This window comes from Pseudochaenichthys georgianus, chromosome 1 (genome assembly GCF_902827115.2).
Source record: "Pseudochaenichthys georgianus chromosome 1, fPseGeo1.2, whole genome shotgun sequence".
Classification (NCBI taxonomy): Eukaryota; Metazoa; Chordata; class Actinopteri; order Perciformes; family Channichthyidae; genus Pseudochaenichthys; species Pseudochaenichthys georgianus.
Window position 1 is genome coordinate 32378555 of NC_047503.1, and position 25352 is coordinate 32403906.

Here is a 25352-nt window from a genome sequence, read left to right on the forward strand (position 1 = left end):
TTCTCTGGTCCCTCTCAGTCATATGAACCCCACTGTCTGTCTGTCCACACACACACACACACACACACACACACACACACACACACACACACACACACACACACACACACACACACACACACACACACACACACACACACACACACACACACACACACACACACACACACACACACACACACACACACACACACACACACACACACACACTTATCCTTTCTCTCTAGTAAAGGACAGACAGAGGATGTGTCTATAATCGGGATAGACTCACATTTCCTCTCTGAGGTTTCACATTCCTGGGATTCCGTCTGAAGACCACTGCAGCCCATTTAAAACCATTCTCCATATGGAGGAGGAAAAAAGAGACTAGGGCAGGCAGGAAAGGTTTTTAAGCTTTGGGGGTTAATTTATCTTTACAGTATTACTCTTTAAACATTCTAGGTAAAGGTACCAGTGTGGTTTAATGAAGCATATAATGCAGAATTCATCAATCTCATAATGTTGTTTAACATACAAAAATATCATAAAGATAGAACACCTGTTGTTATGCAATACGGAGGGAATTAAAATACATTTTATGTTCTTCTTTTCTTTTGTTCAGCAGTTGCCCCATATGAACACCATCACATTTCAAATTTGATGTGGCTGGAAATCTGGTCCGTGCATAAATCCATCCAACAAAGTAAACTCAAAATGCTTCAAATGCCATTTCCGTGCTGTAAGACCACGTCTACAGCCTATGCCTTGTTACAAAATGCCTTATTGTATAGTGCCATATCTATTCTAGGTGTGTCCACACCCAATTTGCATGGAGCTCATTGAAAGTAATCATCTAAAGGCCATTGGGAATGGCACCAATGTGCGATAAGATGTCGGCTTTTCCTTAGGTAGTAGTTGTAATTTGTGATTCCACGTCCACTAAAACCCAAAGCTTCACAGTCCGACCACTACCTTTTGAATTGTTCATGTAACATGAGCACACAGTAAACAAACAATACTAAAGGATGATTAACGTAAGATGTGTTCAATGAAGATATGCATAACTCACTGTTAGAACATCGATTACTCTAAAACACTATATGAATAAATAAACATTAGCACCAATTTGGCTTAAGTATTTAATCTAAGAAAACCTATAAAAGAGCAATTAGTAAAGATGCCAAGTAACGGTAGGCAGCTATGTTAATGCAACATAAACAGCGATGTTGTCAAGGCTAATGTTTGCTAACGAGCTATGCTCAATGGTTGTCTTTGGATGCTGCCAGGTAGAATAACATGTGTATATGTAAAATAAAAATGAAGAATAAAATAAACGTTGGATCAAAAATTATTTGAACATTAAAAAAATCACACACAAACGCGCCAGTGTCCATCGGCACCATGAGCAGATGTTAGCCTAGTTAGCTAGCAGGCTAACATGCTAAGGTCTCCGAGCGGCGGCACAGGAGGGGGTTTAAATGTGCTTACCTGTCAACCGCAGCTTCACTGGGCCATTTCTCCTAACTCCTTGGCTAGACATTCCCCTTTGTGTTCCAGCTTGATGAAAAAAAAAGCACAAAAAGCGTCTAGTTCATGTGTCAGCGTACGAGTTTCAAAAAGGTATCTCCCAAAACAATCCCTCTGCTAGCACGGGGTAGCTCGTATTATCACCATAGCAAATCTGTATGGAGCATAATGTATCATAACATCGCTGGAATTACAATATAATGTGAGTTCCTTTTCCGTAAAAAAAATGCAACTATCTAATATCACCCAAAAAGCCGTTGAAGCGCAGAGCAAAGGGTGCTCATAAAAATCAAGAGGACAGTGTACCCTCCATCCAGACGGGCGTCCACTCTCTGCCCGGGCTGCTTTAACTGGAGCTGCTCGTGATGGTGGTGAAGACTGCACACTGAGAGCACTTCCGGTACATTTCAAAATAAAAGCTTCATCAGATGTTCTTATTACAACCAATGGACATGTTCATAATAGTTACCAATATTAATATAACATTTAAATATATACACTTGCCCTTTTTTATGAAATAGATTGGCTAATTTACTGAAAGTAACACATGGACAATGTGCATTGATGAAGCTTTAGAAAAGGTGTATTTCCATACACCCACTACTGAAACATGTGATGCAAGTAAATTAAACCTGGTTGCCTTTGTTCAAATCTTACCGAAAGCATATTCTTGTATTTAATTTAACCTTATCTTGATAGTTTATGTAGTCAGACTTCCACTGCAATAATATCATATGGAGTATAGCTTTTCCCCCCTGACTAGGGTATATATATAAACTCTGATTATACAGACTGAGTTACTATTAAGTGTGAGTTTAATTGGTTAATAGCAGAATCATTTCCAAAAGTGGGCATCCCATTTGAGGAGGGCTCATGTATCCATTGTAAAATATCAGTGACAGCTACAAGATGTCTTGTATAGAGATTTTAATTTTTGTTCCCTTGTCATAAAGAATCATAAGGCAATTTTGGTGTCAGATTCAACAAATTAGCACTTGATGCAATTTTTCCCAACAGTAGATTTAGTGAATTCAGATCTACAGTAGGGGAAATATATTTGGCCAAGTCTGATTCTGCTCTTTCCCTTTAATTCATATATGATATAAGCAATCATGACCATACATTGCAAGACATCCAACTGTTGAATGACAGATTTCATTCACAAAATATTTTAAATGTACTATAGAAACAGCCAGGTCCTTAGAACATAGACCAAGTATAGAGAAAACCACAGTGTCACCTAGTGGTGAAATTCACACAGATCATTAACATATATGCTTAAGAATTTCTTCTTAAAGCCTTACCTACTTCACATTATTTAACCAATTAATCAAGGCACGTTTGCCTGTATCCGTGACATTCATCAAGAAAGAAAACATTTTGCATGAGCAACATTTATTTACAGATATTTTTTCAAAACGGGGATATTTTGTCTGTACTGTCACGTACAATAATGAAACGTCTAAAAAAAAAAATACAAAAATAACAAGTTCTGAATTTCTTCTTTTTTTTTATGTTACAAAGGGAGAGTTGGACTTTTAAAACTTGAAAGTGCTTTGGTCCTCAGGGATCTGGAAGGTATAGGAGTCTGCAGTAGCCTCAGGAACAACAGAATCATCCTCTTCATTCTGAAAGACAGGAGGGACCAGAGGAGAGAAGCGTTAGTTCGGAGCATCATTAAATGAATTAACATCGATTTGGTGGACTAGGACAATCTCTGTCAGCTACGAAAAGATCTGTTGTGATTGGAGTAACATTAAAGACTGATCAACAGCAACACAATTTGTATTTAAAAAAGGCATTTAGTCAGTGATTTCACAGGATAAGTATTATCCCATTGAAATTAATAAAATATAATGACAAGTAACAAACTATCAATCTTTTATAATTCGTATGCTATTATGATCACATTAGCCATGATTTCTGGGTGGCTAGTCAGTTTCTAGAAACGCTCACCTCTTCAGAGAAGTATTTGTCTATGATGTTGAGAGATGACTTGTACACAGCTTCGTTGTCATGGGTCTGCAGTGTCTCAATCTTGTCCAAACCACCCAACTCCTCGATCATTAGGCACAGTTTTTCAACCTCGCCAGCTTTGTATGCCATCTGGGGAGGTAGGGAAACATATCTGTGAGACTAATAGTGGCTAAGAAATGAAACTGTGGCCACTCTTTTTAATCTGTAACTATCAAGAGTCCAGCTGCTTCATTCTGAGATTAAAGTCAGCAAATCTTCATGTTTCCTAATCTCAGAAACCCACAGTGTTAAGTCTCCATTTCCTAGTGAACTAAGAGAAAATGTCTGTAAAAAGAGTTATTTAAAAAAAGGCTAATTTCTCTTTGATCAGGGTATATGCAGGAATCCTGAAGTCAAATGGAATACCTTTTAAGACCTTTTTTAAGGCCCTTTCCATACATTTTAAGACCTCATCGCCACTTGGAGTTCTAACCGGTTACATTGGCGACACACTTTACCTCACATTTACTATATACAGTATGGATTGACCTTCCAACCATTTGGACGCAAACTTGCATTTCCCCATAACGATGTTGTTTAACAACCGGCGTAAACGGACCTTCGCACGCCATCAAGCAGTGAGCGTGCGATGTCATGTTCAGATGACGTAAAATCCAATGGGATGCCATAAATAAACTACACAGAAACAACTAGTTATCTTCCATTGCCAGAAAAAGATCTCTGCTTGTGTTTATGCAGTCTTATCTAATTTACTTCACATAAAGTAGAACAGTCCAACATCTGCAAATCTCCAGATCATATTCTTCCTTTTTTTAAATCTTATATGATAAATGAATCTGAAGAAGTTAGCTCCTAAATGAGTCTTCCTAAATGAAATGTTTAAATTGAGATTCCAACAATATGCTTTGGTGTTGTTCCGTGTCTGCAGAACGTTATTGCTACACAATGACGCTTTAATTGTTGATACTGAATAATGGGATAACTTACCTATCATTTTATCAAGTAGTAATTCTGCACATGTTGATTTTCATACACTGAGATTAATCGTTGTGGTTAAACTCTACTCGACATGCAGCAGTGTTAATTGCAGCATTTTGATTACACATCAAAAAACAAACTTGCTGTACTCCGATGCAAAAATAGCAACATGGTCATGAAAATATACCTGCAATATATTCTGAATTGCATCCAGGATGACCAAGAGTATTTTGCTGTCTTTGGCAGTCAGCAGGTTGAGCAGAGGCTCCAGGACATTGCATTGGACCAGGTAGGCCGCCTGCTCCATCGTCCCACCGCTGGTATAGTTGGTGACTGCCCACACTGCCTCCTTCTGAGTCTTGTAGTCTCCCTAAACAGAAATAACATGATATTTAAGGCCAGAGAAAAGCATAGACATTAATACAGATAGTAAAGAAACTAAATGACCATTCATGAATAAATGTGTTCCTCGTTTGGTATATTGTAACACCCAGATCTATTTTCTGTGTGCTGCTCTGACCTGTTGCAGGATCTCCACCAGCATGGGCATCAGGCCTGCATTGATGACCTCCTGGATCTGGGTGTCCTTCCCTGCAGTGATATTGGACAGGGTCCAGGCAGCCTCTTTCTGGATATTGGGCTTGTTGTGGCGCAGCAGGCCTGGGAACATGGCCAGAGCACCTGCATTCAGCACAAACTGAGTCTGCTTGTCTGTCCCGGTCACTATGTTGCCAAGTGACCTCAGGGCTGGAGTCTGAAGAAGAACAAGTCAATTATATTTAGTATTTACAATAAAAGGAATAATCTAGGGATGAGAGGCGGATAATGTGATTGATACCCAGACACTTGTGTGTGTTAAGGTTACAATTCGACAACTGCTGAATAAGATAACGTATGGTTTCAATGGTTCACAGCTTTCTGCACACAAGGACTTGAGCCGTTGTAACAGTTATCAGTCCTACATTCAGCCAAAACATAGATGTCCTAATGGTGCAGGAATAAAGAGTGTGGGAAACTTCTGATCTGGTATTTATGACCATATGAAAAAGCAATTATGTTAAGGGCAGAAAGACTTTCAAACACGCTCATGATGGTGGGAATAGAGTAATCTACTCTGCTGAACTGCACACATCCCTCATACTATACCTCCTGTGTGACAGAAAGGTACAACAAAAACAAAAAACATTCCAAAAATGATCCTTAAATCTAGATTCTAGGAGACCTGAAACTTTGACAATTAAATACATCTGTTAAGCACATTATTTCACAACAAACATAAGGAATTAAGAACAATTGGGCTCCGTTCATATCTTTGCCAATGACAAAACTTCCATACAAAAGGAAGCTACACTTGATTATGAATTAAGCAGATCTTAATGTATAATGCACTAAAGTCTGTTACAAATAACATTGACTTTTGACATGACCAATCTCAACACTACACTTACCACAACGGAGAGCTCTCCACAGGCCAGCAGCTGCACCAGGCGGGGCACTAGGCCGGCCTGCACCACCACCTCTATCCTCTCGTTGGAGCCGTCAGTCAGGTAGGACACGGCCCAACAGGTATCGGCCAGGATCTCCCTGTCGTCATGGTGAAGGAGGCGCACCAGGGCTGGGAGCAGCTGCTGCACCGCCGCCAGAGGAGGGGCCGGGTTCTTGTTGCGACACAGGTTGGAGAGCGTCCAGGTGACATTGCGCAAGTACCCAGACTGGTTTGGTGGATTCAGAGCCAAGTGTTATTTTTCAAAATCAAGGTGTCAAAACATGATAGTGATTGTAATAGATACTGACAACGGTTTATTCAAAATACTTCTTTAAAAAGAGAGAAACATCTTTATTGTCAGTTGTACAACATCTCTCTCAAGTCCCCTCAAAACAAAATCATAAGGGTCTCAGGAAATGTATCAATCTATTAAACTGGCCAATTTAATGAGTTAATGTAATTAGTTTCACAACTGCAATACTATCAAATCCCTGAAGGACATTTCTAAAAAAGGTCACATGGCAGGCTGATAAGCCTTGTTGACAACAAATGTGCCTCAGGTGAACTTAAAGTTCGGTCTGGTCTATGAGAACAGGCGATCAAATAATATTTGCAACTCACAGGAAACACAGACAAGTCAGGAACTGCCAGCAAGGCGAGGAGTGGATTGAGACCACCATCTTTGATCACTAGGTCTCGGTAGTTGGATCCATCACCTAGGAAAGACATTCACAGTTAAAGGCTATTAACTGGACAATCACAACAGAAAATAAAATCAGCTCAAATAAAATTACAGTTATTTACTACATGAGGTATTAGCATAACAACTATCGTTTTGTAGAGCATTCTAGAGACTATCAACACCTCCAGACTAAACAAAAGGAAGCATATATACACCCAAAAACAGCAACAGATCTCCACATCACATCCATCTAGGCAAGCTGAACATAACCGTGTAGGATGCTGTAATGGAGGGACAGAACTGAAACACAAAGAGATGTTGAGTGTGGAAAGCATACAGTACCTGCAATGTTACCCAGGGCCCAAATGGCCTGCTCGCTGATGTGTGGGTGGGGGGATGCCACCAGGGTGATGAAGGCAGGGATGGCCCCTCCATCCACAACAGCAGTGGTCTGGTCTGAGTTTCCTGAGGCGATGTTGGTCAGAGCCCAGGCTGCCTCGAATTGGATGGGGGGGCAATCAGACAGTGCCAGAAAACTAACAAACCTCGGGATGAGGCCGGCAGTAATGATGTTGTCGATGGGTGGATGCTTTTCTCTTGAGAGGAGCCTCCTGTACATCAAGAGATAATACAGTAATGGAATTCATAAAACGGAAGGTAACTTTAATGACAGTCAAAGTCAAATGTAGCATTATAAAAATGTATTTAAGTAACAACTAGATGCATGCGGTAATTCAGTTCAACAGGTTTTAGAAGAAATTGATTTCCAATATAGCTATTAATAATAATAATAATCCACTTTATGTATGCCTTAAGAGCTTTATAAGGATGAGTTGTAGCACCTTCTGCTAAACACAAAGTAAATATGTTAACATGTATTCAAATAAGAACCAAATATAAACAAAGCACAGGTGGTGGAGTTGCTGGACTGTTTGTCAAAAACATGGTAACATGATGGAGCCCCCCGCCCCCCCTGAATTTCAAGGTGTTTAAGTGAGTTTAGTGTTTTTGACCCTAAGAAACACTGATGCATTAATCAATAACAATAATCCACAGCTCCTCTGTCTGCTCCAGAGGACTGAGAAAAATATATATCGCTCCGGCAGCACCCCCCAAAAAGCAGTAAACCTAGGGGAAACGCTGCATCTGGAACATCGACAATGATTTACCTGGCTGCCTGCGTGGCCTGCAGCTGATGATCTAGATTTTGGCTGTTTATACCATCTACAATCTCCTCCACAGTCCAGTGCTGAGGAGGCTGTGAGAACAGAAACAGAGGAAGGTTACTTATCTGCAAAGTGAACCTGGTAAAGAATTTAAAAAATATTTTCTTTCAATGTTTTTCATTTGTGTTTCTTATTGTGGGATGTGTACCAAACAATATGTATAGGAGAGTAAATCTCTGCAGCACAACAAATCTTAATCAAGAGTGTTTTGCATTTCATAACTAGTTGTAGGGCTGCTCGATTATGGCAAAAATCATAATCTCAATTATTTGGGTCAATAATTGATATCACGATTATCCATTTACTTTGAAAACATCAATTTATTGGAAAAAACATTTTTAACAGTTGATTACCATGAACTTTAAGTATAATTCAACTGAAAATTAATAATAAAATAGTTTTATTTCGATTACGTTGTTTTCGTAATCGTTGCAAGCCATAATCGTAATTGCGATTAAAATATTAAACTTAAAATACGATTAATTGAGCAGCCCTAACTAGTTGTCCCCAGCAATATTGTTAATATACTATTCCATATTGCAATTTCGATAACATTTAGGACTCGTTCGGTCCTAATAGACAAGGGAAGTATTTTAAAATGAAGTGGAACAACATTCACATTTGCAAAAAGACACTTTCTCGTTGACCTTCGGCCACTTCCTATAGCAGAGCAAGCTTTAATCAACATTTATGGTTCAATTAAAATCAGGCGGTTTCTCTAGGTTATGGGTAAGTTGTTGGCATTGAGGCTGTTGTAACCATAGGTTGCAACCATAGGTTTAAAAAACGTTTCAGACATGGAAAAACGGTTGTATTTATATCAGGTGCGTCATGTTTTCGGGGCCCCGTTAAATAAAATAGTTTGCTATTGTGTGAAAGGAGCAGCCGTAGAGCTGGCCAAAAGCAGCTGCTGTACCTGTGCATTGGGGTCTGAATCATGGAGAGGAGAGGTGGGCTCGTCCAGGAGGGTCTGGACGTTTCTCCTCTTCAGGATCTGATCATCCTTCTTCGCTTTACGCAGCTCCACGTTGACTTCTGCTCTCCTGCGCCTTAGATCCTGAAAAAGCCGATATACAGATATAATAAGTTGGACGGAATTTCATTTACCATTAGCTACCTCAATTATGTTACAATGCTGAATGTTTCTTGAAGAACTTACATTCACATCTTTCCCTTTGTTTTTGAACTGGGTGAGCCGATCTCCGTTGTCGTTGCCAGCTGACATTCCTGAACGTTAAACACGATCTTCGATTCTAACGATTAGACACTCCCTGTTGAAAAAAATATAATGGATGTTAAAAACTAAACAGTCTTTACAACGGCTGATTTCCCAAACTCCCCCTCGTTCACTTCGTCAAAGCTAGCTCGTAGGAGGTAAATGAGCTAACGCTAGCACCCGCTCGTATTGAAGCCAAGCCGGTTATCTAACACCATGTGGCCCGTAGCGGCCTGTCCGCTAATCCAACAGCCAAAACCCCGCTGTTTTTTCTAAAACCACGGTAATACAACCAGTTACAAGCCGAATAGAAAACTCGAAACTAAGGATGGAATTATACGTTTGTAATGTAGATTTAGCCACAAAGCATGTGCGACTTGCTTACCTTACAGAGATGGTGTAGTTTCTTTTTCTCTCTTTTTCTTTTTTTTTTTACAAAAGACCTGACGTCATTTATATACCTCCCTGTTTTTTCCGAGTTCTGATTGGTCAGTTGGACCACATGCCCCGCCTCATCGCCCACGCTTAAAAAAAACGCTTCAAACAACAAAGCCGTTGTCAAAGGCAACCGCTGTTAGTATCGCGAGATACTATTTTATACTGGTTTTCATTGTGTACCATTACGGCCATGTATAAAATATATACCGCGGTAACATTTTCCTTTCATAACAATGTTTTTGTTCGTATCCTTGATGCTTCACCATACGTACAGTAGGAGCGATTGTCTGGATACGGCATTTTTAAAATTGTTGTTTTCCACATCTAGCCACGTAATGACCCAGTGGCCTAATGGATAAGGCATCAGCCTCCGGAGCTGGGGATTGTGGGTTCGAGTCCCATCTGGGTCGTATTTAACTCCTTTTCAGGGCTTAAGTGTGTCCAAAGTGGAATTTCTCAATTAATTGGATAATTTAATATAAAAGTGTCTTGGTTAATACTGCTATCATCAATTGGTCCAATACCACACCGACTCACATAAGCAGTCTTTTAATGATTCTAGCCTGGTGATTATTCACACACCATTGATAAATGCTATTAACGGTCAAATTTAAGTCGAGCAGTATGGTTTTCTAGATTATGATCTTCACCTCAAAAATCAATGACATTGACCCTAATTCTGCAAATATAAACATCCACAAAAGTGTAATTGTAACTGTTCATAGCCTACTGTTGCTGAAATACATTACATCTTAGGGCATCAGACTATAAAGCCTCAAGCATCCATTATTATATTCACAAAGACACAAGGACTACAACTAAACCACACAAACTAACCTGTTCGTTGCATGTGCATGTGTTACTTTGCACCCCTTCATATAATTTCCTGTAGTATTTTGTTGTCTTATTGTGTACTTAAAGATAAGACATGCTGAAATGTGTACAGCTTGAACATGATACAATTTAAGGGAACAAATAAATGATCTGTAGATAGTAGAAACAAATGAGCATAGTAAGCACTAAGCAGTAAAAGACAAACTGAATTGCTTGCATGTTTCCAGGGTTCTCAGAGGACTGAGGGTGAAAGGCCAAAAGCTATGTATTTTGAAAGTATTTGCCGGAAGTACAGGTGGGCCATAATTACTGCATTAACTCTAGTTTGACCACAGAGTTTGACACATTGTAGGAATACTGCAACCTTTCGCCATGGCCACCAGAGGGCAGCGAGGTTTAATGACTACATTCAATTAGTTAATCTAACATAGAAAGCTAGTTTAGCACTACTGTAAAAACGTTATCAGTGCTCTAGCTCAACTACCCTATTTTACCAAGTGCCATTTAGCTTGCATGTTGCAGACATAGACTGTACATACATTAATAGACTGTCCAATACTTACACAGTAGCTCTTTCTGAGTGACGTGAGTCACGTGAACGCCCGCTAACGGTCACAATCAGTCGGTTAGAATTTATAAAGCGCCAAAACTACTGTGCTTGCTTTTGGAAAACATCGTGTTTTATGTTAAAATAAAGTGTTAATCCTTATTGTAGTTTTAGTTTAATTGTGTGGCACGCTAGACTGGAGATAGGCGCCTTATACATATGCGTGGTCTCGGAGACTTCACCGCCCCCTATAGGTCACCCTGAGGAACTGCACCAAAACAATTTGTCATCCAGCGTCAGTGTAGAGATAGAATCGCTTCTGCTGAGTAGGCTACGTTCAGAGTACCGATATTTTTTGTTTGTTTTCTTACCTTTTTCCCTCAATAAATATGAATTACTAATCTGTGTTTTTATATACTTTATATTATTTATATATTAGGCTACACCGTTGAATGCTGTTTCTCCAAAATAAAGTTATAGTCTGGGACGGTATTCGGTATACTTTAATTTCTTTGACCTTTTTTCTAATTATAAATTATGACTTCTAAAGAGCAATATACATGCAATATAAGCCTATTTGAGTTCTTATCAGATTGTTTTAGTTTGGTGTACTATATTTAGAAAGTAAATTCCCAATTATGCTAATGCATTGATGTGCTGCAGTCCCTCTCTGTGAGCACCAGAGAGCAGTGAAGACTCATTGATATGAAATGCACTCAGGTCCACCTCCACCACGTTGCATCAAGGCTGGCTAATGTTAAAGAAGTTGCTATGACGGGTCGTGACTCGTGAATAACTACATATTTCATGCTAGCCACCAAAATGCCATCAATACGATTTTAAACAACCTGTTGAACACCAGAGATCAAGAGGTGAACCTAGTTATATTTTATATATAAATAAACTTGGTAAACAACTAATCCAGGTCACAATTCCCCTCTTATAGTATAAACAACAATTTGCACCTTTTTCAAATCCATTTATGAATGAAAGGAGTGTCATGTCGTCGAAGTGTTTACTTCTGTGCTAGGGACGCCCCACCTCCATCTCCCTTTGCACCCCATCCCATCTCATTCCTGAGCAGCGGTATAAAGCCCCAGGACTCCCTCTCTGCTGCAGAGCTGAACGTGTGTCCACTGAACATCTACAATGACAGGCAGGATTATTCTGTTTCTCTTGTTCCTGGGGTTTCCTCTTTACAAGACAGAGGAGCATGATGTCAATGGTGAGTGTACTTTTATTTTATTGTTTTTGTATTAGTTTTACATTTTTATTTATTCAGGGAAACATGATTTTCATCTGCCTACACACCATCAATGGTTGCCTTAGATACTGCCTTCTTTTAAAATTATAGCTAATAGTCTTAACATTTCACAGCAGCATGCTAATTGTTTACTGTTCAAAACTGTGGAAATGTGTGGCTTAAGATCTAACGTCCATTACATCAGTTGTCAACAAAAAAACTAGGAAAAGCAGCAATAATCCCAGGCAAATTTGTCTGAATATTGAAATATTACATCTCAAAACATCATAATATATTTATATAAAATGCTAAGTGAGTAATAGTTTCATAACTTTGATAGATTGTGGACTTTTTGGTATTTGGTTCATTTAAAAAAGAAAACATTCAAATCTGAGCTGTACATTTTTATCAATTTGTGAAGACATTTACACCCTACCAACCCTTTAAAAACCTCAATCAGTGTTATTCTCTGGAGCAAAATGTCAAATTCTTACAATGAATCCAACTGATAAACATGATAATGTACTAACATAAATATGTGTATGAATTAATCAAGCTTAGGAAAGACCCTAAACCATTAAATATTCAAAGTATCAAGGAACAGTTTTGCAAATGAAATGAATCCATATTGTTGGAGGTTACTGCAGGAGCACAGTGGCTTTTATATATATAACATTATCATAAAGCAACTTGAATGACATTTCTAACTGAACGTTCTGTTTGTGTCGACCCAGAGCTGTACACCCTGATAGAAAAACGTCAGACCAGCTTTGTGGATCCGGCTCAGATCAACCAGACCCGGATGTTGGTCAAAGAGCCCTCCCTGCCAATCAATGAGCTTCTAGAGAAGAGCAGCAAAACCAGTGAGTCCAAATTCACCCTCCATCCTCTTCCCTCTGCTGTGTGGCCAAAGTACACTGACCTCGCTCCCATCCCCCGCGGCCCCCACAACAAGAGCAAAAAGGGCCCAAAGAGCGACCGTCTGGTGGAGCACAACAGTGAGAAAACCAGAGGAGAAGTTTCTGGTCTGCTTCCCAAAACCCAGCTGACAGGAGCTGCTGCTGCTGCCACAAACCGCACTGTGCAGAAAATCTCCCAGGACTCCCAGTCCAACACCAACCCTCCCCAGCAGAGTGAAACAGAGGGAAACCCCAACACCAGGCCCAGGGGTCCACCTCACACACCACCCCAGGTTCAGCCGCACCAACCGGCCCCTTCTCCACGCAGAGATCCCCCCAATAGACGGCTGGACCAAGAGGAGAACCGGCCAGGGAAGTCCAGCCTCTACCAGTCCGGTATCGGTGCATCTGCCCGGAACAACAGCCGCCCGCCTGTCGCCTTCAACCGGCGCTCCTCCTCCAGCCTGCTCTACCATTTCGACATCCTGAGGAGAGGTAAGGGAGGATTTAAGGCTGACCTCTTCAAGTCAATGAATCGCTCATATCTTGACTTGGATTGGTCAAGTTTTTTTGTGCTTTATTCATCCTTTAGCTGACTTATTTCCAAAAACCTTTGAGCCCATCTCTGGTGAACACAAGATTTAAAGTGGTGCTTTTGCATGATTCGTTGTGGAGGAACTCAGTTTTACGCATCTGTTGATTAAGTCGAATAATCGATTAGTCTGCAAAATCGTTTGAGTGTTAGTTGACCAAGAATTTATTTAGTTGAGGGCATATTCCTTTTAATCTTATTTTTGTTTTATGCCTAAGCTGTATTATTTTCAAACTCACCTTTTAGGATGGCCTAGTTCTAATGATTGAAATTATTCAGGAGTTTATCCTTCTGGAAAAAATCTCTGATGGTCAATGTCATAGTATTTAAAACCAGTAATAACTATGACTCGTACCTAGAAAAATGTTTTAGTATTAGTCACTGAAGGTAAACAGTTCCATTTAGATTTGTTCGAATAAAATATGTGTTTCCAGCAAAGTTAATAGACGATTACAAAGAGGACAAAGAAAAGGCTACAAAATACCCGAAAAAGATATGATAAATATATACATTTGTTTCAACTTCAGTGGAAATAAGTCAGTCATGGTGATATTGTACACACTAACACGTAGAGGTCATAGAGTTCACTCAGAGTGTGATAATGACAGTGATGGTTTTTACCCTTCCACACCCCCACCACTAATTACAACCACCTCCGTCACATCTGGCTGTCAGTGTTTCCCTTTGTGTGCAGCGAGGTTGTAATGAAAACTGATGTAAAGCAACTAAGAAGGCCCCTGATGTTGTAATTAAAATGGAAAATGCCACACGGATGTAATCCCATCACACACACCGCCTCCTGCAGTCCCATGCGCAGGAATGCGACACCTGGGTTTTGTAATGACAACCATGTCCTTTTCTAATGACGCTGGAATGAGAGTCTGGCTCCGAACAGGCATAGCAGCAGACAGTCCCTCTTTCTTTTCCTCATCCATCCATCCTGTCATCTGCTTGTCTTCCTCTCCACAGAGTCTGACTTCCCACATGATGCCTTCTGCATGAGCGAGTGCAGGAAGGAGAAGGACGAGAGAGAGTATTACTGCTACAGTGAGTTTGGTATGTACCCAGCGAGACACAAAGATAGAGTTTGTCAAAGGTTAAAAAAAAACATAGGAATAGCCTAAGAAGTATTGATTAAAATAAAGTTCAATGTTTTGGAATTTATTGGTACGTACGTATATAATTTGGTCAAATAATATGTTTCAAGTCATTGCACAACAGTCCCAAGTCTTGAACTTTAAGTGTCAAGTTCTCAACAAGTCATAACTCGCTCTTCATCCATTCAACAATTTGTTTGTCTTTGGAAATGGTGGAGAGTATAAAGTATTTAAGTGAAAAGGCTCAGGTCTAAGTGAAGGCACGATTCACAAGTGTTATCGAAATCTTTTTGTGGAGTCTAAATTCATCAAATGTGTGACTCGGGTCTGACTTGAGTCCAAGTCTTGTGACTTCCACACCTCTGATTTCTACTGCTTACACATGTAAGTTTGATACTGTATATAGCTGTAGCAGCTACACTTTTTGAGACTATAAGAAACTGTTTAAAGGAACAGTTTGACATTTTGGGCTAGGGATTGTGAAGGTTGATCACCCTAAATCATGTACAATAAACAAAAATCAACTAACACGTTAAATCTTGGTGTTTATTTCATGTCCCTTTAACAGCTGTGAATGGGATAGTTCACGACATCGATGTGTTGCGTAAAGGAGTACGCCTCGTAACACTGATGGTGGGCAGTGATGGCTTCTACAAAATGAATCGTCTCTATGTGACGCCAGACAGCTTCTTCTTCAAAGTCCGCCTTCTGGTCCTGGACACTTACAAGTGCAGCAAGCCCTGCCCTGACATCAAACTAGGTGAGTGTAGCAGGAAAACTCTAAATCCTCATGAAACAAAAGGATCGGATGAGATATATACAAGCTGTAGAAGTGTACCAAACAAAGTGGCTGTTATTCCTTTCAGTGGTTTATCAAAGAATATAAAATGTCCTTTGAATGAAACTCTGAAAATTATGGGACATATGTACAAGCGTCAAGACAAAGACATTCAATAACAAGGTCCATACAAATATTCTCATGCGAACATTCTGTTTCCCTGAGATCAGACAAAGACATCCAGTTTTTTAGTGCACCCTTGAAAATTGATCTCTGCTCAACTGTACTCTTTCTCCGTGTCATTTCAACATTGTCCCTCTGATTGTTCCCCAGGGACTAGGTACATCATAATGGGCCAGATCTACCACCGGAGGCGCCATCTTCCCAGTGACCTCCTGAACTTACTGGGCAGTAAACTGAAGCCTGGAGACGGCCTCCTGCGAAGCAACAACTACATCAAGAGATTCAACAAACGGAGGCACCAGAAAGCTCTGGAGGCCACCCGCTCCAAGTGTAGGTGAACCAGCGATGGGACTGTGGCCCCCTGCTGCAGGGGAAGAGACAATGCAGCTGACCTGAACTGACCATAACCCACCCCTCAGTATTGTGCAAGACAGAAGAAGACATTTTGCGGAAGGCATGGATTTATCTTCAAAGGCAATTGTTCATATATTTTTTTCTGTTACTTTCCTGAAGTACTGATAGAAACAACTCCACTCAAACTCCTCATTCATTCATTCATGGCTGGTTCATGAAGTCCCTGAATTTCAAAAACGATTAAATTAGTCGGCTTTTAAAGAAAAATTCGGCTCATTGAAAATCAGTTTATAGAGAAAATCCTGGTGTTTTTGATTAACACGTGTTTAACAAGTCAATATGTGTTCTGGGAGATACACAGATCTAGCTTCTTTATTCTCTTCATAGCACATACAAAAATGCATTTGTCCAAATCCATATCTAACAATTGAAAACCCAGAGAGCTGTTACATGATCCTGAACAGAAAGGTATTTTACATAACAAACAGACTGGCTTTCCAAAATAATGGCAGTAGCTGAGAACATACTAATTAAAATGTTGTACTTGTAAATCACATTGTACAAATACAACATTTTAATCATGTTGATCCCTTTGAGAAATCAATGAGACTTCTACACTTCTTATCATTGGACATTTCGTATTGCACCGAATAGTATTGTTTTCTATCACTCAATCCCTTGCATGTTGTCACTGTGGTTGTTATTGTTAAGCAGGAAATGCACTATTATTGTTATACGGACCAAAGCGAGGGGATGAAGGGCCTAAGAAAAGCAGCAACAACCCCCAGAGGAGGAGGAGGAGGAGGAGGGAGGCGAAAGGGAGAGAACACAGGACCTTTGCTTGTCATGAGAGCAGCTTATTTTTCTTACTTTAATTATGTGTCCACGATGAAATATCTGCCTGAGTAGCCTGGGACATCAAAAGGGGCCTTGCTGAATGAGGAGGGGTGTGTGGTTGTAGGGACTAAGCCATAAATCTAATCACAGGAATCTGATCCTCTCCGCACCTGGACACATGACTTGGAAAAGTGCCTCCTTCACAGCTCCTCTTTGGGATGGCTTTTGTTTTCTTGCTTACACACAAACACGACCTCCTCTGGGAGGGCCAAAGCTCAAAAGGGGGTATTTAAAGTATTTGGGAAGAATCAGAGAAAGAGAGAGACGAGGGGGGGAAGGTGGAGGAGAAAAAGATGGTAATCTAAAATGACAAAGTGAAAGGATGTTGACTTTCTGAAGCTTCTAATTTAATCAGAAAACCCTGGCTTGATTGTAGTACGTCATGAAAGGAAAAACTTGCACTGAACGCTTATATGACTTTATTATACATCAACCCAATAAAAATGTGTATTTGTTTTGTATTCAATGACCCTGTGAGGATTTTATTTGTCTTTAAATCAATCCACTCTTATCACATACATCTGCCTACTGACCTACACATTGATCCACATTCCCAGTGATTGCATGGGAAGTAGCCCCTAAAAAGTAAGACACTCTAATTGGAGTTTAACAACCATGGTCTCTGTCTGGCCTCCGGGAAGAGAGACGTACTTGGGAACTTGGACATGGAGGCAGGCAGGGCTAAGCCTCTTTTCTCCCCCTCTGTACGTCTGTCAGCTCGGCCTGGCGTTCCCAGGCTCGAGGAAGCCTCTATCTGGGATCAGCGCTGGAGGGAACAGATGCAGGCGGGCAGGAAACAGGAGCCTGCTCCACATCTTGGCTACTATCGCAGCGGGAGGACATTCCTCATCGCAGAGGATGTAAAGGAGGAGGAGGGAGAGAAGAGAGAGGGAGGTGGGAATATCTCTAAGTGGCTTCCTGTTTGATAGCCCCCAAGCCACAAGGGGGAGTGATGGAAAGAGGTGAGGCTGGTGGATTGAAACCACTCGGGGCTTGTGGCCATCTGCGGTGCTCGCAGCGTCCATGAGACTCTGGATCCATTTAGCGGTTTGAGTGGGGAGTAAAGAGGAGGAGGGGGGGGGGGGGGGTGTTGGAGAAGAGTGAAAGGTCAACCTGGGAGGGGGCTTTTAAGTATCATGTCGGTAATTTGATCACAGGATGAGTTTGTATGAGTGCGTTGGAGGTCATGACTTTATCTTTGTACAAACACTTTTCTGTCAAAGCTCTAGATAAGTGAAAACAGTTAAAAAGGGATGGAATTACCGTGTATGGATCAACTCACTAAGGGCCCCCCGGGGGGAAGCGTCCTAACTGAACCCGGTTTCTCCCATTTTCTCTGCATTTTTAATGTAACAGTCATTTGTTTGTCTTTACGTGATTAAGTATGTATATTTAACAAAGCCTTGAAACTATATTTGAACTCAGGAGTTTGCCTTTTATATGCTTCCTCCAGGGCAAATTAAAAGTAATATTTTGGGGGTAGTTTGTTTATAATAAGACAGTTGTAGAGTTGAGAAGAAACAATAGCGACAGAGACAAAAAGGGACGGCTTGACTAGAATTATGCAATTTCCTATTTATGTTTTGATGTCTGTTATGTCCATAGTCATAAAGCAAGAAATAACAGCTTATAGTAATACAGAAACTCACTTGAATAGGCCGGTATGACAAGTTAAGACTGCTAAGAGACATTGAAAGAAAAACACAAATCTTTTGAAAGCCGGTGTCAAAAACATTACTTTATTATCTAGGATGAAATGTCCTATCAAGTACAAAAGAGAATCTCTTCAGAGTTGCCACAATCAGTTAAAAACAGAGTACTTTTTATCTGCCGTTACATTTCCTCAACATTACTAAAAAAAAACGGAGAACTTTTCATTGATATGAATAAATAATACAAGAAATGCAATGTCAATATAGAAGTTATGTTGAACTGGTTGTTTTCTTACAAAAAGAAGAAAAACTTTGTACAAGAGTTAACTGTGTCACTTTGCCCCGTTCAAAACCTTTATGCTCACAATATGCAGCAATTGTAATATAAGGGGGAATCTCACCTAAAATGTAGAATTCACTTCAATTAGAGAGAAAAAATAGACAGGAAAAATATACAGGCGGGCTTAGTTGCTGGTTCAAAGAGTGAAAAATAAAAGTTTCTACTGCTCGAAAAATCTGTCATCTCTACATATTTGAACAACCATAATATACAATAGAGATCACAAACAGTGGATGAAACACATCTTCATAAGATTACAAAGAGACGGACATTTGTGTAAAAAGACACAAACAGTAAAGGAGACAGAAGCAACATTATCTCTCAACTCTGCAAAAAACTGATTGAATCTGAAATGTACTTCATTTTATACTGTTTTCAACAACTTAAATACAAGTGTGTCTTGTGACTGCTCCCCTCCTACAAAACTGATAATCACAGATTACAAAAATGTTCCCAAATATATGATAAAAATGCAGCTATAAAATGTTCATACAAACCCCACGGTACAAAGACTCCCCAGTCCCCACTCAAAGTTTACTCCCAGACATGCTGCCGCAGACCGCAACATAACTGAGTTGATGCTGAGTGGAAAAGTCCATTATCCAATTACTTAACCATGCTTTGAGGGCGAGTTGAGAGACATGTGAGCCAACCTGTCAACTTCAATGAAATATGTTGGAAGAAGTGGCCGATAGATAAGGAGAAACTAACAGACTGCCATTGACAAACAGAGCTTTTGGAGGCAGGGACATGTGGGTTAGTTAAGTCTTGTTCATGTTTGACCTTCCCTGAAGCCCCAACATTCTCCTCTCTTCATGTCATTGACTTCCTTCATAAAGGGTCACGTTTAATGGAGCACAGAGCTAGTTAACATTCTTCACTTGCTTTAAAGAAGAACACAACATGGTAAAAGGTCGCAGGATGTGGTGGGATGAGATGGCCTGTTCTGGTTGTTACCCTCTGAATATTAACATGGCAGCCCTCAGACGAAGCGAAGACCCCTTAATTAACTCCAGGAAGTGCTGTCAACTGCCGCCTGTATGTGGTGATGCTAATCCAACAGAAAATGTCACGTTGACTATTTTTTTTACATATCTAACTTCGGTTACAAATGGGGTTTCATGCAGAGCTTCACAACGGAGGATAGCCAATATAACTGGGTGTAGGTGGAAGGAAACGGTGCACCTGAGATTTGCTGCACAACGAGCATTTGAAAACTAAGACTGCATTAGAGGGCCATTGCAGTCAAACGGAAAATGTATTACGGAGCTCGGGGAGGAGAGTAAAGTCTCAAATTAACGAGACGTCACATTTTTTTCTCCAAGTTACTACATTGCGTCACTGTGCAAGGTTGGATAAACCTTATTACACCTCGGATGCTTCAGTAAGCCGGAAATGCCTCATACACACGTTGGTGAGCAGGTGCACCAGCATTGAACATCCAACCCTACAAGGGCTCTAAAACGCCATTATGAAAACCCTTGTAAAAACTGATTTGGTTCTTTTTTTCTCCAGTGGGGTATCAAGTGTGACAACCAATGAAATGCTGCTTTCGACCATAAAGAGGTGTTCAATCTGAGAAGAATGAACTCCGAGGTACTGTACATGTGTGAAGCATAAACTGGGGGTTTTCATTTTGAACTCATGAACATTTCCACTTGAGGCAGGGACTAGGCTTCAATGGGATTTCACACAATGAAACACATCATTGAAAGTGTGACAGGATAAAATAAAAGTAGCATCTCTAGGAGGAAAGATCCACACTGACACTTTGCTTTATAGGATACGTACAAATAGTGATCAGCTACAGAAGTAGTCTGCTGCTGCCGGATGTGCCCCTGAACATCCCACCAGCCCACACGTCAGCAGTATCTGCGTTCCCCATCTGGAGTTTGGGATGCTCTGGTAGGAGTGGCTGGTTGGGATGAAGCGGGCGGACACCGTTCCCCCCCGTCTGAAGGTGGTTCTTCTCTGCCATTTTGTCCCAATGGATGAAAAGGGGCTTCTCTCTCCTCTTAGTGGAGGTGTTGGAGGTTGGGCGCTATGACACCAGTGCGAGCAGATTTTCCACAGGGAGCGTGCTCTCCTCCAGAGAGGGCTCCGGTTCAGATGCAGCCCAACTTCGACCAACGGGCTTAATCATTACGAGGAAACCACAAGGCTTGTCTTTTTTGACACTTGAATTTTAGGAGAGAGCTAAGAAGCTGCTGATTGTAGTTTGTTGTTATGAGACCTACAGAGACAGGCAAAGAGAGGAGGAAGAACACTGTTGGAAAACTTATTGGTGTTTCCTTTTTTTTTTATTAAAAGCTTTACAATATGACAAAAATATGCACTAGGGGAAATACAAAAAAACTAAAAACAAACAAAACATGAATTGGATGCCAGTGGGTCAAACACTTTGACATGGACCAAGCAGCCATGTTGGTGAAATGTTATCGAAGTGTTTGTGATGTCGGCCCAACAGTGTGTGAACAAGGACTTTTTGTTTTAACTGGAGACCGTCAAGCTTGCCATATTTTGAACAGGGAAGCTAAACCTTGTTTTTCTCGAATCTATCTTTACAGATCCTACCATTATTTCCTTTAGAACATAAGAATAGTCCTTCACAAAAAGATATAATATGCACATAAAATAACATTATACACAGCCAATAAAAGAACCTAAGAAAGAAACTGTTGCATGTTTTTAAAAATTCTCAGCTAAGAAATGAGGTAAAAGTGTTCTGCTGCAGCGTGTTATGACCAATACTATAAACAGTCGTGTCAAATTAAAAGATAAGTTATCTGTGTGTGGAACTGATGTCACAATCAAAATCAATAGCTTTGTGTTTTTTTCAAAACTGAATCTCAAGAAAGAGAATGACAAACTTCATATTTTGTCTTATATCCCACTCAAACAAACAAAATACTGATCATCTGTTGCAAGAATTGTAAAAAAATAAATGTTCCCTTGAATGCTTTATGTTACCAACATGGCTGCCATTATTAGGCAGTAGACACTTTTTTTTTTTTCTTCTAAAAATAGGATCACATCTACAGTCGATATATCCGTTTCTTACAAAGATTTGAACGCTGTTTTAAACAAATAAAAACAGCAATGTCCAGGATAACAAATTATTGTTTTGTTTGTTTTAAGAGTGACCCCGGCACCCAGGAGTGACATCACAATCTGCAAAAGAGAGAGAGAGAGAGAGAGAGAGAGAGAGGGAATGGATGGTGTAAATACAGGCGGGTGAAGCACAGCACATCACCAGATAAGGCACACAGATGGATGCAAACCACAACAATCGACCTTATCAGAGTGTTAACTATTTTAAAGAACAGCAAGGCATATTAATGAAACGTTTTGTATGTAAATATAAATAAACCTGATGCTAAAAACTTGCAGTGTGCATCCACCTACAGCAATCACATCACACAGCGAGGGCAGTGGAGAAAGTTCACATTTGATGATGAAAGCTGAAGCAGATATGTTATTATGGGTGGAAAATCAGCTGACCGGAGGCCGAATGAAAACACAGCGAACATGATACTGAAGAGGATCAAGGGTGTGAATGAAAGCTTATACTGTAAGATAATAAGGTAGGGAGGGTAGGGAAAGGCATGCATCACGTGCAGAGCGCTAAACAAGTCAGGCAGGCTTTTAAAATAGAAGTATATCGTATATCTTTCATTCTTGAAATGTTACTGTGTTTCTGAATCAGTGTCAGTGTTTAATGCCAAGTGGTGCCAACAGAGCATGCTGCATTCAGTCATGAACCAAAACAGAGATGTTTAGAGGAAGCACAAGATGGTGTCCGAGGAAATCAAAGAGAAGAAGGAATCAATAAACTAGCATCTGACACTTTTTATTGCTCTCTTTGGAGAAAGTGTGTATCCACCCAACCTCCATGAAGGTCAGAGTTAGCTCTGCAGCAGCACAGCTGGTGCTGCTAATGAGGCTCCACTTTATTCTCTGACCCGTGGGCTTACACTGCCTCCCTTTATATTAAAGTCAACCGCTGACATTTTTGAGTTTCTTTATCACCGCTCATCATCATTACTATCCCCGTCTTACCTGCTGGCTTTGAACCCTTTGAGCTTCTGGACGAAGAAGGTCTCCAGAACCTCTGCACACTGGTAGAAGGGCGAGTCGCTGGGGTTGTAGTAACGGCAGTTGTCGAAGATTTTGGTCATGTCTGCTACAAACTCCGTCAGCTTCACGTACTTTCGCTTCTGTATCTTCTCCTCCATGGTTGAAAGGTCTAAGAAAATGGAATTTGAAAAATGATTTTGGTTGAAGATTGTATGTGTAGTATGTGAAAAAAAATCTATTAAAAAAACCCTACTCATTCTAATTGCAAACTCTTGCCAGGAACAAACACCACAATACGCGCAAACAAAAGATTATTATCTGACTTTTGTAATGGACTTGTTCAACAAATCAGCATGCCTGCTTCAAAGTAATTACTGCTTTTGTGGCATGTGTTTGACAGACATTCAAATATGTTTCCTGGGAGCAGTTTATCATTTTATATGACAGCAAAAATCCCAGACATCTGCCGGTTTTAACCTCCATCTATTCAGCTGCCTTGATCAGCTACTGAGATCCGACCGATCCGTCATTACTGAGCAGATCTTCATTATCCGAGTGTCAACTTAGCGCATCCAAGTCGGGGTCTTGCTGAAAAGGAGACTTCAGTGTCATGAACCAGGTTAAATCAAACTGTAAATAAACAAATAAGATAGAGAGGAAGCAAACAGCCCGGGCTTCATATAATCCGCTGTTCCTGCCCGTGGTTTGCTCTGCACGGTGTCCGTGGGGCTGCCTTTTAAACAAACATATCCCACTCTTAACCTCCTTAACCCCCACCCAGCTGGCCAACCCTCATGGTCAATATCAAAGACCCCCTTCTTCTCTGTCATCAGATTTGATCTCAAACTCTCCAAAAACTACCAACTGCAGCTACACTGAAGTTTCCAGGCCGGGCCAACAGAAGCTAAGTGTGGGGCTGCTCCCTTTCCACGGGGAGCCGGCAGACCCCGAGCAGCTCATTAACGGTTTGTTTATGTGGAAGTTCAAAAAGGCCCTGCTGACGCAAGTCACCATTTACATGGCCAGTTTGATCTGAGTTGGAGGGCTTCCTCCTGGAGGCGGGGTTTCAGCGTTAGAGATACACAGGCTGGAGGTCGGTTCCAGTAACCTAAAGCAATTAGGTAATGAAAAAGCAATACTGAGGCTATTTCATCTTCCAAATAGGGATTTCCCACAATCCCAGTTTTGGTAATCTGCTGAATCATGAGTCATTATCTTTATATTTTCCTACATTACAGAGCCACAAAGTGCAACATTAGAAAATATGAACCTTAAAATTGTTAGAGAACTAATCTACAAAAGACACTTGACTTTGTAGAGTTCAGAATGCAGAGAATATAGAGCAGAGTAGACCACGTCTTCCTTTTAATACTTCGATTATATTGTGTCTGAAATAGAGGCCAACAGTTAAAGCAGCACTGCTCCCTAACCCCACCTTCGGGAATTATTTTCAATGTGCCACTCAACAGTTTGATGGCTTACAACTATGTCTTTAGTTTCCCCATAGATACCAACAAGCTAGTTTATAGCAAAAGTAAAACAACTACATTAACCTATAGCAATGACATCCCTGGCAAAAAAACATGCTGAAATATGCAACAGTTGTATGGCACTTCAGTTTTGCATAGAGTTTTTAGTTTTTCCTCAGTGGGTCAGTGATATTCCTTTGATGCTATAGGAGAGTGCAGTGTGAGGAACATTTCGTATGCTCATTATGCAAACAAATACATGCGTTCAATGGCATCAATGGCAATGGCAGACTCCGCTCATCTCTGTCCCAACCCAGCACTGAAATCCTGGTCCACCCATTCGTCACATCCCGGATTGATTACTGCAATGCACTTCTGACTGGCCTTCCCATCAAGCTCCTCAATAGACTGCAAATAATCCAGAACTCTGCTGCCCGGATCATCACCCGCACCAACTCATCCGACCACATCCCCCCCCATTCTCACTCAGCTCCACTGGCTTCCTGTACGCTACCGTATTGACTACTAAAACATTCTACTCATATACAAAGCTGTCCATAACCTTGCCCCCATCTACATCTCTGACCTCCTTCAGGAGTACACCCCCTCCCGCACCCTCCGCTCTACGTCCGTAGGACTTCTCACCGTCCCAAGCTATCGCCTCAAAACCATGGGTGCTCGAGCTTTCAGCTGCTCGGCTCCCAGACTCTGGAACACCCTGCCACTACACATCCGACAGTCTGATTCCATAACAACATTCAAAACCCACCTGTTCAAACTGGCATTTTCTTTTGTGTCCTTTTGTAGTCAATTTCCTGTTGTTTGTCTTGTCTTACCCCGGCTGATACTTCACTAAATCCACTGTTTTAATTTGTAAGGTA

At 40.7% G+C, this 25352-nt stretch overlaps 4 protein-coding genes and 1 non-coding gene across 8 annotated transcripts in view; 2 read left to right on the forward strand and 3 right to left on the reverse strand.

Moving 5' to 3' along the window:
* Positions 1-1863, reverse strand: part of LOC117447143 (E3 ubiquitin-protein ligase SMURF2) — a 74666-nt gene extending 72803 nt beyond the window's left edge. For 2 of the 3 annotated variants that reach the window (XM_034083806.2, XM_034083788.1), the window contains exons 1-2: positions 1813-1850; positions 1468-1536 (exon numbers count right to left, since the gene is read on the reverse strand). In XM_034083806.2, the coding sequence (XP_033939697.1) occupies positions 1468-1536; positions 1813-1819 (76 nt within the window). In that variant the 5' untranslated portion in view covers positions 1820-1850. Of the gene's footprint in view, positions 1-1467 lie in introns of all 3 variants that reach the window. The other variant, XM_034083798.2, reaches the window with a different exon arrangement.
* Positions 1864-2884: 1021 nt separating this feature from the next.
* Positions 2885-9560, reverse strand: LOC117447160 (importin subunit alpha-1-like). 2 transcript variants are annotated; one of them, XM_034083817.2, is made up of 11 exons: positions 9457-9560; positions 9015-9126; positions 8772-8912; positions 7799-7887; positions 6972-7240; positions 6569-6663; positions 5910-6173; positions 4982-5215; positions 4649-4831; positions 3463-3612; positions 2885-3134 (listed from the first exon to the last, which is right to left on the reverse strand). In XM_034083817.2, the coding sequence occupies exons 2-11, from the start codon at positions 9078-9080 to the stop codon at positions 3045-3047; spliced, it is 1581 nt and encodes a 526-aa protein (XP_033939708.1). In that variant the 5' UTR covers positions 9081-9126; positions 9457-9560; the 3' UTR covers positions 2885-3044. The 2 variants fall into 2 exon arrangements, with proteins under 2 accessions (XP_033939708.1, XP_033939716.1); XM_034083825.2 differs by having other exon boundaries at positions 9462-9484.
* Positions 9561-9846: 286 nt separating this feature from the next.
* On the forward strand, positions 9847-9919 carry trnar-ccg (transfer RNA arginine (anticodon CCG)). The gene has a single exon. It is a non-coding gene; the product is annotated as a tRNA-Arg (tRNA).
* Positions 9920-12017: 2098 nt separating this feature from the next.
* Positions 12018-17394, forward strand: LOC117454153 (UPF0450 protein C17orf58 homolog). The gene is made up of 5 exons (XM_034093266.1): positions 12018-12115; positions 12868-13527; positions 14594-14680; positions 15290-15481; positions 15833-17394. The coding sequence occupies exons 1-5, from the start codon at positions 12040-12042 to the stop codon at positions 16018-16020; spliced, it is 1203 nt and encodes a 400-aa protein (XP_033949157.1). The 5' UTR covers positions 12018-12039; the 3' UTR covers positions 16021-17394.
* A 1257-nt stretch (positions 17395-18651) lies between these two features.
* LOC117452720 (nucleosome-remodeling factor subunit BPTF-like) overlaps positions 18652-25352 on the reverse strand; it is a 47925-nt gene continuing 41224 nt past the window's right edge. Inside the window, exons 34-35 of the mRNA XM_034091457.1 lie at positions 22985-23171; positions 18652-21158 (exon numbers count right to left, since the gene is read on the reverse strand). Coding sequence (XP_033947348.1) covers positions 21122-21158; positions 22985-23171 — 224 coding nt within the window. The 3' untranslated portion in view covers positions 18652-21121. The remainder of the gene's footprint in view (positions 21159-22984; positions 23172-25352) is intronic.